Genomic DNA, 11,873 nt, shown 5'->3' with positions numbered 1-11,873 from the left:
ACGAAACCCATCGAAATTGCGCCCGCCCGCCGAGTCCACCACGCACATGGCCCGCATTGATGGCGCCACCGCACGGGCCACCCCACTCGCCGACGTCGAGGCCCCACCCTCCCCCGGCCCCGCCCGTCAGCCTCCGGCCCGGCCTGCCTAAGCCCCCGCCCGTGCCGCCCAAAGCCTTTTAACTCCGCCCAAACCCCCGCCGTTTGTCTCGTCTCGTCCCGTCTCTAAAAAGGAAGGAGGGGCAGGGGTAGAGTAGCACTCCGTTGCGTCCGTTCCCATCTGCACACCGTCTCCGGGTTTGTCGCCGTCGACGACTCCGCCATTGCCGCCGGCCGAGCGTCGAGCAAGCGGACGGGGGGCGAGGCGGCCATGGAGGGCGACGAGGCGGCGAGGCGGGGGAGGGAGGCGCTGAGCGGGGGCCACCTCTGCCACGTCTGCGGGCACCAGTACCCCAACCCCAACCCCAGCGCCAAGCTCCGCCGCTCCCACCGCAGGAATTCCTGCCGCAAGGTCACGCCGTCGGCCGAGGAGGAGGACGCCGGGCCGCGCAATGCGGGAGAGGGCCGCCTCGTGCTTGGTACGTACCGTACGGGCCCGTGCCGTGCGACGCGGCGGTGCTTTGGTTTTGTTTTGTTCTGCTTGGGGTTTGGTGCTGGTTTTGGGTCCGCCGGTTCTGATGCACCGCTTCTCTGCGCTGCAGGTGCTGCGGGAGGACCAGGAGACGGGGAGGAGCCCGGCAATGGCGCGGCGAGCGGAGGCTCTGCCTCGCCCGGATCTGCGAACGGAGGCGTCGAATCGGTGGAGGACAGGGAGAACGCGGGTGTGTGCTCTCTGCTCCTCTCTACTGGTCAATCTGCTTACCCTGCCATTTCAGTTCGTCCATTATCATGCTGCTGATTCGTGTAAACGCAGAACTAATTTGCATAGCTTGCTTCTGTTGTGCTCTGTAATTATGCCGTGCCTTTTGTTGTTCTACCTCTCCTTTTCTAGAGGTTTGCAAAGGCAAAATGATTGGTTGCCTTTTTCCCCAGTCCCTCCGTTGAAGAGTTAATAGTGGAAATAGTACTTCCGTGGGGGCCTGTAATAATAATCTGATTGATTCATTTCATGCTTTAGCATTAAAGCTGAAAGCGCAGGCACTTTGCTGTTCGCCCTTGGTTTTGGGCCTTCGGGCCAATATTTTGGGTGCCAAGTACGATGTGGAGCAATTTGAACTGTAGATCTGAGCTTTGCTCGAGTTGCCTATCTTCGGCGTTGAATAAAGTAGTGGATTCCGGCGCGCTAATCGCTGAGGCGCAAGTACACGGTTCCACCTTTTCTTTACCTAGATTAATTATCGTTCCGTGTCTTATGGCAAGTTGGTGGCCTGATGTTGGCTGTCAGCAAATAAGAATTGTCTGTGCGTGGACGCATTGGATTCTTTCTCGAGTCTGACAGTCAGGAATGGGCGAAATGATTTGTTTGTGTCTTGGTTATCTGGAGTTTGTCCTCGAAATCCAACATATCTGTCGTTAGTTAGTCGTGCTGTTGGGTAGGATATCTTTGGAACATGTCGTTTCTACATTGGTTTCCCTTTGCTTAGCTTGCTCATAGTGGTCTTCCACCACATGCTGTCCTATCCTAGTCACATGTGCGATTTGTTCTGTTGGGTGTGCGAAATATTTTAGTCTCGTTAGTTATGTGCCTATCTCCCAAAGTTTTGAACGTATCCTTGTATATATAATTATATATACACGTTGCTAGTTATTATCTACTTTGGAAGATCTCATATTTCGTGGTGTTGACATTTGTTCCCATAATTTATTAGTACCTACTTGTTGTCACCTGTGTCCATGTTGTCATGTATTAGTCCTGTCAGTTCTGAAATCACCATGCTGGTAAGTTTCGAACGATTTCGGTTCTCCAATGGTACAATCAGCTACTATTAGGTGTTTTTCAGGCTTGCCCATTTATTTTTTTGAAAGCCCATTTTTTAGTTTTGTCCCCTATATTAACAATGTCATTTCATCTTAAAAAAAGCAATGTCATTTCAGGCATGCTTTTGCAGTTAGTTGCTTCTGACTGCTTTGCAAACTTAGCTGCAAGAGAGGCATTGCAATGATCTTCTGTATTCTACTCCCTCCGTCCCAAAATAAGTGTCTCAACTTTAGTACAACTTTGTATTAAAGTTGGTACAAAGTTGAGACACTTATTTTGGGATGGAGGGAGCAACTTTTATCTCAGGTGTAGTTGTGGATTCAGTGCCCTTTGTCCATCATTGCATATCATTGCAGGATACCGCCACTAAAAAAATTACTAACAACTGTAGGTCCGAGGAGACAACATCCAATTGTAGTGTCTGTTTTATTTTTACTGTTTGTTCAAGTTTGCAAGCATCAGTTAAATTTTGCACTACCAATTATCTTTAGTTGTCTTGACTGTGTTACTCTCTAGTTAGATTTGTCAGTATGACTTTGGTTTTGCCTTTCCTTCTAACTACAACAATCCACCTTACCTCTTTCTTCTGCCCATCTAATTTTCTTTATTCTTTCATACTCATTTGTTGCGTTGTGTTAAACATGCCTTGAAATTTTACCAATGTTTATTCCTAGTAGAAATACTGCCATGCGTTTTTTTTCAGTTGTTTCTGGCTATTCCCATGTGCCATTGTATTTAATCATTTTCCCTTTTTATTTATATATCAGTGAGTGTGTGTTGACCTGTTGATTTACTGTTTTACAGAACATGCTTCTCCTAATGCTGCTAGAATTCAAGCCATCACCAGTGACTACATTGAAACCGGCCTGATTCCCAATAATTCTGCTGTAACTGCAGATGAAGGCAATGGAACCGATTCAGAAAGGCCTTGCACCAATGGAATGCAACATAAAGTGCCTGAAAGTTTCACTGAAATTGGACAGCTTGCAGTTGCACACCCAACTGAACGAGAAGATTGTCTTGAGGAGTACCAGGATGCATCTTCTTTTCTTCATCAATCAGATCCGGAAGATGGTGCAGCAATAGCACGTGAGTCAGATGTTCCTATGGAAATCAAGAATCTGGATAAAGGCTCAGTGGGTTCAAGTGTGGCTGCAGATGTAATCTCTCTTGAAAGATATGACACATGCAAATATCAGTTTTCAAGAGAATCAAGCATGACTGATTTTCCTGCTGGATCCGAAGTTGAAAACGAAGCTGAATATTATGCGGAGAATAGAACTCCTGGATTGGTCGGGCGTGAAGATGTCTTAAACCTCCAGAGTACAGGTGACTGCTCAGCAGACATTGACAGCAACAATGCAGATTTTGTGGTTGACAGCAAATCTGATAAAACATCAGGCAGTTGTGAGTTTATTGGTGATTTGAATCCCTCGTCTCTTCAGAAGTGCTCTCCGCTTATGTCCGACCCAGGATCCCAATCTGCATGTTCCAGGAAGGTGGACAGCTTCTTTAAAGATGGTATGGAAGTTCTGGATTGCATGTCTGAAGTATCGCCAAGAGAAGAAATTGTAGAATCATATCCTATTGGATCTGAAACAACATCTAATTCTGGAGACGAGGTGAAGCTAATTCATACAGAAAGTACGTCAACTGATCACTCCACAGAGCGCTCTTCACAGAACTTTTCTGCTCAAGATACTTCAGGTGTTCAGCTGCCAGATGATAACTCTTGCTTGGTAAATTCAGTATGCTCTGTACCTGGTTATAAGAATGATCTGGCTGTTACTAATGTCGATGGCATGCTCAAGTCCAATGCTGAAGAGAACTGCAGTGAAGGCATTTTAGTTAAGGGCAGTGCGTTGGATTCTTCCTGTGAGGCAAGGTCTGAACAACAAGAGGACATCTGCAACAGAGAGAGTGCCACTGAGGTTCCAACAAATTACCAAGTGTCTACAAGTCAGGAGCATGTCACATTACTAATGGATCAAGTGACTTCTACCAAGAATCCATTCAATGTAGATGACACCAGGAGTGATGACTTATTTGAGCTTGCTTCTGGTTACCATTTGGAGGCACCAAATGTTTTTGAATCAGAGCAGGAAGTTGACTCTACATCTCAGACAGTTTCCAACCAAACCAGTGTTGCTGATGGGAAACACTGTCCGATCTCAGGTGAGAATTCTGGGTTTTCACTTTCAACCTGTGTGTGCTTTGTACAAGTTGGTGATTATTATTTCTGTTGTAGTACTAGTAATGTCTCAGTTTGTTGATGAAATTCAGACAGTTCAAAACATAAAACTTTACTGGACATATTTGTACCATTGTTTGTTCTACCAATTCTTCTATTTTTGGGTTGGGAATCTACTATTCCTAAATAGTTAATCCCCATTAACTCTAATTCTCTGGCTCTCCATCTCACCAAGTGTGCCATGTAAGGCCTTGTACGATGGGAGATGCTTAGAAAAATAAACCGAGTTTTTCTGAAGCACCGGTGCCTATTTGTACAGGATAGACGCTTAGTTAAGAGTCTATCCTGTACAAATAGGCACCAGTGCTTAAGGAAAGCCTGGTTTATTTCTCTAAGCACCTCCCCTAAGCACCTTGCATTGTACAAGGCCTAAGCATCCACTAACATTATTTTGTAGCCCCATGCAAGCCACGTGCACACTCTTTGTTCACATATGGTGCAAGTATGAAAGATTTCTGCATTATAAAAATTAGCTTTTGATTTAGATAATTTTCGTCATACATAATTCATCTGGAATTAATCTTTGAATTCCCGCCGCAACATGCGGGGAAATCACCTAGTAATAACAGTAAAAGAAAAATGTAAGCTATGGAAGTTCATCTCAGTTGTTTAGTCTTGTTTTGCTTGATTGATGTGTTTGAACACTTTCATATGGTCGTAGCTGGGATGAATAGTGTTTGATGTTTCAAGTTTGTTGTCTAAATACAAACAGTAGGATTAGTAACATGTTATTTTCGTATGTTAAAATTACTGAGTCTTGTTATTGCAGTCTTAAGTGTAGTACTAATTCTTTCCCTATGTTAGTTCTTACAAGTTTGGATTACATGATGTTGTGCACTGAAACTTACTGATCATATCTGGCAGATGATCGCATGGTAGCTGTGTCAAGTAAAAATGGATATGCAGTTGATGCAGAAGATGCGTCGGTCAGTAGTAGTGCAGATTCTGCGAAGAACGTTTTCTTGCATGATGCCTTGGTGAACCATGACAAGAAGGAAGGTGAATCACATACAAATGGCATCATCGATGCACCATCTCAAGTATTTCCGACAGAATTTGGCACAATGCCCGACTCTCAGGAGATCAATGCAGTCAGCACACATGTTGAAGAAAAGACTGGCGCGGAAGACACCAAAGCAAAAGATGAGACTCCGGTAGAGAATATAGATGACTCAGAAGAAAAGAAACAGACTGAAGATGCTAGTGCGAAGGAGATGACTGCAGTACTGCACTCAGATAATGTCGAAGAGGATAAACTGGCTAAGGATACTGGTTCAAAGGAAGTGACAGCAGTGCAAAGCACAGAAAATATTCATGAAAAGGTTCAGACTGAAGACGATCGTGCAAAGAAGATTGATGGAGAATTTAACACAGCTGATGTTGGCAACAGGCAGACTGATGTCGCCAGCAAAGAAGAGAAAACAGATGAAGTGCAACAGACAGATAATGCTGAAGAAAAGAAGCAGGCTCCAGAAACTACTGCAAAGGAGACGAACGCGGTGCAAAGCAGGGATCAAGCTGAAGAGCGGAAGCAGGCTGAAGGGACAGTCGGTCTGGAGGGAAACAAGCAGAATGGAGAGATCGCTGCCGTTGGCTCGAGGCTGAATTCAGCAAGGATCAGCGTCCCCTTGAAGGTCCTCCTCGCCGAGGCAAGCCTGGAGGGCAAAGAGAAGAAACCCAGCACCAAGGAGCGGGTCCTGTCGTTCACGCGGCGAGGAGCGTCGAAGGACGACGCCTCATCGGCGAAGCCAGGGCCAGCCGGTTCGGACGACCAGTACTGGAACTCCCCCGCGAAGATGCCCCACGACAACAACAACAACGTCGACAAGAGATCCAAAGTGAGGAAGCAGCCGTGGATGCCCTTCATCTGCTGCCACTCCGTGCACTGATGCTGCCATTCATTCTTCCTCAGCTACGATCTTCTTTCTACATACGCCATGCGCATCTTGTTTGAATCCGTGGCACCCTTTTTAGTATATTTGCGTGAGGACTGGATAAGCTTATGTCTTGCAAACTTATGCCGCCCGAACTACTGTCATGTTCGTGTAGATAATCAATCAAGTTAAGATGGTCTGGTATCTCACCTGATGTTGCCGAAATATGTCGCTGTTGAGATGCTTTGGATCAGTGCGATTTTGATGCATCGCCAACTGACTTTGTGGTACGTATGTTGTTTGGTCTCATTTGCACTTGGATGTGGCTTTAGTCCTGCACGGCCGCTGACTAGGTTCATCAGCTCGTCTTTTTGGCCAAAGTTGCCTTTTCCCCAACATATTTGAGCATCGTGCTATATTTTATTCTTTTGTTTTGAGCTTGCTTGCGGACTTGAGATGAACTTCGTACTTTGTTGCTACTTTATTTACTCCCTCCGTTTCAAAATATGGCTTGCGTGCGTTTCTCGAGGTTCAACTTTGATCATAAAATTTTACGAAAATACTAACGCCCGCACATGTGGCAATTTTGCAACTCACCCACACGCGTGGATCACTGTTCAGTTAAGTTTGCACGAATCTTCACACACTGAGTCAGGTTTCGCGTGCCACGTAGGACGGGGCTAGTGTGTGGGCATTGGAGAGTTTGCCCACACGCCCCGCAGCTATACCTATCCATGGGAAGCCCGGCCCGACGCTGCCCCTGGGCCGGGCTCGGGCCTAGAATTTGAGCCTGAAGGCCGGGCCGGCCCGAAGCCCAACGGGCTTTTAGGTGTTCGAGTTGGGCTTGGGCCCAAAAAACAGGCCCGTTGGTTGGCCCGGGCTGGGCCCGGGCCTGAGTTTTCTTGCGCCGGGCTTGGCTAGGCCCGGCCGGAGGTATGGCCAGGTATACCCGCAGCATGCGGCTTGCCAGCTACGCTCAGTGGGCGAACTAGTTTTTGCCCATACAACCATCACCTAGTCCACGTGCATGTGGACACTCGTACATTGTTGGATGACAACTGCAGTTACGCGTACGTGGCAACTAGGTAAACACAACTATGATTCGTTGCTAGACCGCAACTGCAGTTGCGCGTACGTGGCAACCAGATAAACACACATGGCAACTGCGATTAACCATACATGGCAACTATGGTTGGATCACACGTGGCAACTAGGTAAACACACATGACAACTACTGTTTGACCATATGTGGCAAGTAGTTAATCACATACGGCAACTATTGTTTGATTACACGCGGCAACTATCATAAATTAGACATGGCAACTATTGGTAATCAAAACAGATAAAGTTGCCATATTTTTACAACTACATTTGAAATTCCGGATAACTACATCTGCCATCCCGGATGGTAACTAATTGTCATCCCGTGGATACCTAACGTAGCTGCGTCAGGACGTGTGGGCATTTTTGCTTCGTGCCACACGCACGGGATGAAGATGAGTAGTACTTGTTGGGCGTGTGGTACGAAGTAGCGGCGCCCATACGTGTGGGCAATTCTAATGTTCACCCACACACAGCCCGTGTGGGCTGCGTCCTGCTCACGCCACACACGATATGTGGGTGGACGTCTAATATGCCACACGTGTCGGCGTTATCGGTGTCCTATTTAACCAACAAGACCGACTGCCGCGGGAGGAAAAATCACTGACCATAAATTTAAACAACAAGACCGATTGCGGTGGGAGCAAAAATCATTGACTGCGGCGGGAGCAAAAATCGCACACACAGTGATTTTTGCTCCCGCCGCAGTCAGTCTCGTTGGTTAAATTTATGGTCAAAGAAGCACGAAAATTAATGAAGCACTATATTTTGGAACGGAAGGAGTATTTAATAAATTAGTTGTGTGCATCACTCGATCCAGAGGCCGGGGACAATTCTTCTTTTCTAAATAAATATGTATTACACATCTGTTTAGATTGGATATCAAATGCAATGATTAATAAATTAGCTGTGCGATGCGGAGGCTGGGGATAATACTCCTTTTCTAAAAAAATATGTACTCCCTCCGTTCTGAATTACTTGCCGCACGTATGGATGTATCTAGATGTATTTTAGTTCTAGATACATTCATTTCAGCACGAGTAATTTGGAACGGAGGGAGTATTACACATTTGTTTAGATTGGATATCAAATGCATTGAATTAATTCACAAAAAAAATGCATTGGATTGGATGACAATTGTTGTAGTATCAGACTAAGATTATTACAACATCAATTGCATGCTAGCCATTAATAAACTACATCTATTTTATGATCTGAAAATAAACTTTTATCTGTTTTATTTTTTGTATGAAAAAAACGAGTCAGTTTGGTCAAGTCCAACCCAACCCAGATACTAGTAGTTGGCACTGCCACTGCTCCTCTATAAACGGCCGCAACCCCTCACGAGTTCGCCCAAAATCCTCATCTCTACCCGAACAAACCCCAGCTGCATCCATGGCGAAGCCGCGGCTTCTTCTCTGCCTGCTGGTCGCCGCCGCCGCGCTCCTGCTCGTCGGTAAGCGACCCCGCCCGCCCGCCCGCCTCTGATGTCTGATCCGATCTGACCCCCGTTCCCTGCAGCCTCCGCCAAGAAGTCCGGCGACGTCTCGGCCCTCCAGATCGGCGTCAAGGTACGTGCCCTCAGTCTCTTGCCTCTGGTGCCATCAGTGGATACCGCCTGCGCGCGTTCAGAATTGTGTGTTTTCCTCCTGCGTGTCTCGCCGGGGGGATCGATTCATCCTGAGGGAAATAGATTAGATGCTGTGCAATCGTGAATTTCGTCGGATCTGAGGCCTAGCATGCGCAGATTATGTTAGTCTAGATCCGTTGGATAACGATCTTTATGGGTCGAATTTTCAGAAACGAACTGTCTTGGTGGGACTGATGTTCACACAACTCGAGGTTTATAGTGTAGATTTGGAGGTGATAGGTCACCATTTTAGTTTAGTTTAGTAGCTTGTTAACAATCAAAGGTTTCGCACAACCGATGACCTAAATCAATCAGTGTAGAGAGCAAACGCTTCTGCCTTTCTTTCAAAAACTGAATACGCTAGCAGACCGAAGCTGGAGCGATTTGCTTGAAAGTTTTAACAAAACCTTGTTGTGAGAAGCACCATCCACAATTTTGCGCAATATGCTGATATTATAAGTATTAGCAAAGCCTTGTTGTGAAAATCATCATCCAGGATTTGGTTTAATACTGATCTTAAAGATACATTGTTATGGATCGAGATGAGTCAAAGGAAATAATTGCTACTAATGAAACGAACAGTAGTTACATGGATACTGGATTTCAAGCTGAACTGTGATAGAGCATAAATAAATTTAGAGAAAAGGCCGTCTGGCCCTGCCTTTTCTTTTTGTAAGAAAGCAGTAGAGCATAGGCAACACCATTTGCTAGCTTCATTTCTGGAATTCAGTTATTATGCTTCTTATCTTGTTATTATGCCCATGTTGAAATTTTCAGCACAAGCCAGAATCGTGCAGCATCTCGGCTCACAAAGGTGACAGAGTTAAAGTTCACTACCGTGTAAGTTCAATATTCTGCTGTGTGACCTGGGTCTGTTGTTTATTTTTGCAATATATAAGCCATGGCAATTTGTCATGGAGAGTTCTGACTTGAGTTTCTCTTTGATTGTGACATTAGATAACTTTATTGTCCTCTTTCTTTCCACTCATTTCACTCTAACTAGTATGCCTTAACTTACCCCTTCATTCCGTAAAAGAAGAAAAGAGAACTTAGTCCTTCAGTACAACCCTAATGATTTTTCTCTACTGCAATATGTATGATACTGAAAAAAAAGTGAATTTGCTTTGAGGAAGCTACAAAACATCTTTTTGATCCAATGTAAAGATAGTTAGAACTTATGCTAGAATTTGTTAATTCAACCATCCCATAGGTGTACTTAAAGAGGTTTAATGCCACATGATATAGGAATTCATTTCTGAATCATGTCTTTTCTGTCACCAGGGAACACTTACCGATGGAACAGTTTTCGATTCTAGCTTTGAAAGGGGTGACCCGATTGAATTTGAATTGGGCACTGGTCAAGTGATCAAAGGTAATTGTGAGAAGGGCCCATTGGATAACCAGTAGTTTCTTCATTTACAATTTGGTTCTGTGTCTGACTGTCCATACTTCACCCTGTAGGATGGGACCAGGGTATTTTGGGCATGTGCATTGGTGAGAAGAGGAAGCTGAAGATCCCTTCAAAGCTCGGCTATGGGGATCAGGGATCACCACCTACCATTCCAGGTATACCATTTTATGCTCTCTAGCTAGCAGGCAACTGTTTTTCTTGCAGATTTCTGATGAGTCCTTTTTTCTCTTGCAGGCGGAGCAACTCTCATATTCGACACAGAGCTTGTCGCTGTCAATGGCGAGCCATCTAGCAAATCAGACGAGGATGACGCTGATCTGTAGGCAGCTCGGCGCAGCACGATCTCCCAGTTATCAAATCGAATAGGACTATGTATGGGAAACTTACTCTTGTAGGGCAGACACAATGAGGCAGGAACATTGTCTTACCATGATCAAACAGAGGAGTCTTAGTTCTCAAAATCGAATAGATCAAGTGACTTTTGTTACCGTATGTAATTCTCTGGAATAATTCTCCTATCTACCTTGTTACTTTTGCTTTTGTTCTTGGAATGGTTATAAAGTACTACTCCCTTCGTTTCTTATTTTATAACTCTACATATTAGGTTTGTCTTAAGTCAAACTTGGTACAGTTTGACCAGATTTATATTAAAAAGTTATTAACATTTACAGTATTAACAATTACAGTGTTAAAATATGTTGCATGATGGATCTAATGATATCCATTGTTATTGGCAATGCTAGTATTAGTTTTAAGTTTTAACTTGTTCAAACATCAACAAGTGGACTTGAGACAAACCTAATATGTGGAGTAAAAAGGAATTGAGTATAAGATTTGTCATGTCGACTTGGATTTGACTCCAATGCAGCATGGATTTAACGAGTCAGAAATTTTAGATTTTTAACCGTCTCAGATTGCATTCCCCTGTGTACTTGGAAAGAAGTAGGACGGACCCAGCTACATCTTTCTGCCAACGTGCTGTGCTTTCATCAATCAGCTTACAAACTTTCTGTGGCCGGTGGTGAGTTAGCCATGCAATGGGCCGCATAGAGTAATCCCGTGGGATCCAATTTTGCTGCCAGTTACCTGCAGTTGTACCCTCATCGATACGAGGATTTAGGCCATGTGAGAGGACCTGCTCCTCCACTATTGCCCTCCAAATCTGAGAAAGATGGCCACCAAGTTAAGCTTAAAAAAAAATCTGTATTAGGATAGTACCTTGCTTTCAGATTTTATGTGCTTATTAAAATGTCCGGAGCTTGCAAGATCCGCCATGCTTGCCTTGCCAACATGGCCAAATTAAATAGCTCTATATCTTTGAAACCCAAACCCCCTTGGTATTTTGGTCATGTCATCACCTCCCATGACACCCAACTCATTTTCCTTTCCTCGCGCCTACTACCCCACCAGAACTTCCTAATGATAGGGTTTATTTGAAGGCAGAGTCCGCAGGGTAGTTTAAAGCAAGACACATAGTAGACTGGTGTCGCGTGCACCACAGATTTGTTAAGCATATCTTTCCCTCCGGAAGTAATCTTTTTGTCCATCAAACTTTTCACCTTATTCCAAACATTTTTTTAAGATACTTGAAAGCTCCATTTTGCTAGTACCTACATGACTAGGCATCCCCAAGCACTTCTCTGATAAACTTTCACTGTGGACATTGCGAATAGTCTTCATCTCATCCCT

General features: G+C 44.8%; 2 protein-coding genes across 3 annotated transcripts; both read left to right on the top strand.

Annotated features, from left to right (window-relative positions):
* Positions 1-225: 225 nt before the first annotated feature.
* LOC119310959 lies at positions 226-6,336 on the top strand. 2 transcript variants are annotated; one of them, XM_037586581.1, is made up of 4 exons: positions 226-577; positions 701-820; positions 2,722-4,092; positions 5,033-6,336. In XM_037586581.1, exons 1-4 carry the CDS (start codon positions 370-372, stop codon positions 6,055-6,057), a joined length of 2,724 nt encoding a protein of 907 aa, XP_037442478.1. In that variant the 5' UTR covers positions 226-369; the 3' UTR covers positions 6,058-6,336. The 2 variants fall into 2 exon arrangements, with proteins under 2 accessions (XP_037442478.1, XP_037442477.1); XM_037586580.1 differs by having other exon boundaries at positions 701-847.
* Positions 6,337-8,441: 2,105 nt separating this feature from the next.
* LOC119310960 (peptidyl-prolyl cis-trans isomerase FKBP15-1-like) lies at positions 8,442-10,767 on the top strand. The gene is made up of 6 exons (XM_037586582.1): positions 8,442-8,599; positions 8,665-8,714; positions 9,551-9,613; positions 10,055-10,145; positions 10,235-10,339; positions 10,419-10,767. The coding sequence occupies exons 1-6, from the start codon at positions 8,539-8,541 to the stop codon at positions 10,505-10,507; spliced, it is 459 nt and encodes a 152-aa protein (XP_037442479.1). The 5' UTR covers positions 8,442-8,538; the 3' UTR covers positions 10,508-10,767.
* The last annotated feature ends 1,106 nt before the right edge of the window (positions 10,768-11,873 follow it).

The sequence above is a fragment of the Triticum dicoccoides genome, chromosome 5B, assembly GCF_002162155.2.
Source record: "Triticum dicoccoides isolate Atlit2015 ecotype Zavitan chromosome 5B, WEW_v2.0, whole genome shotgun sequence".
Taxonomy (NCBI): Eukaryota; Viridiplantae; Streptophyta; class Magnoliopsida; order Poales; family Poaceae; genus Triticum; species Triticum dicoccoides.
This window is presented reverse-complemented; position numbering and strand designations above follow the sequence as displayed.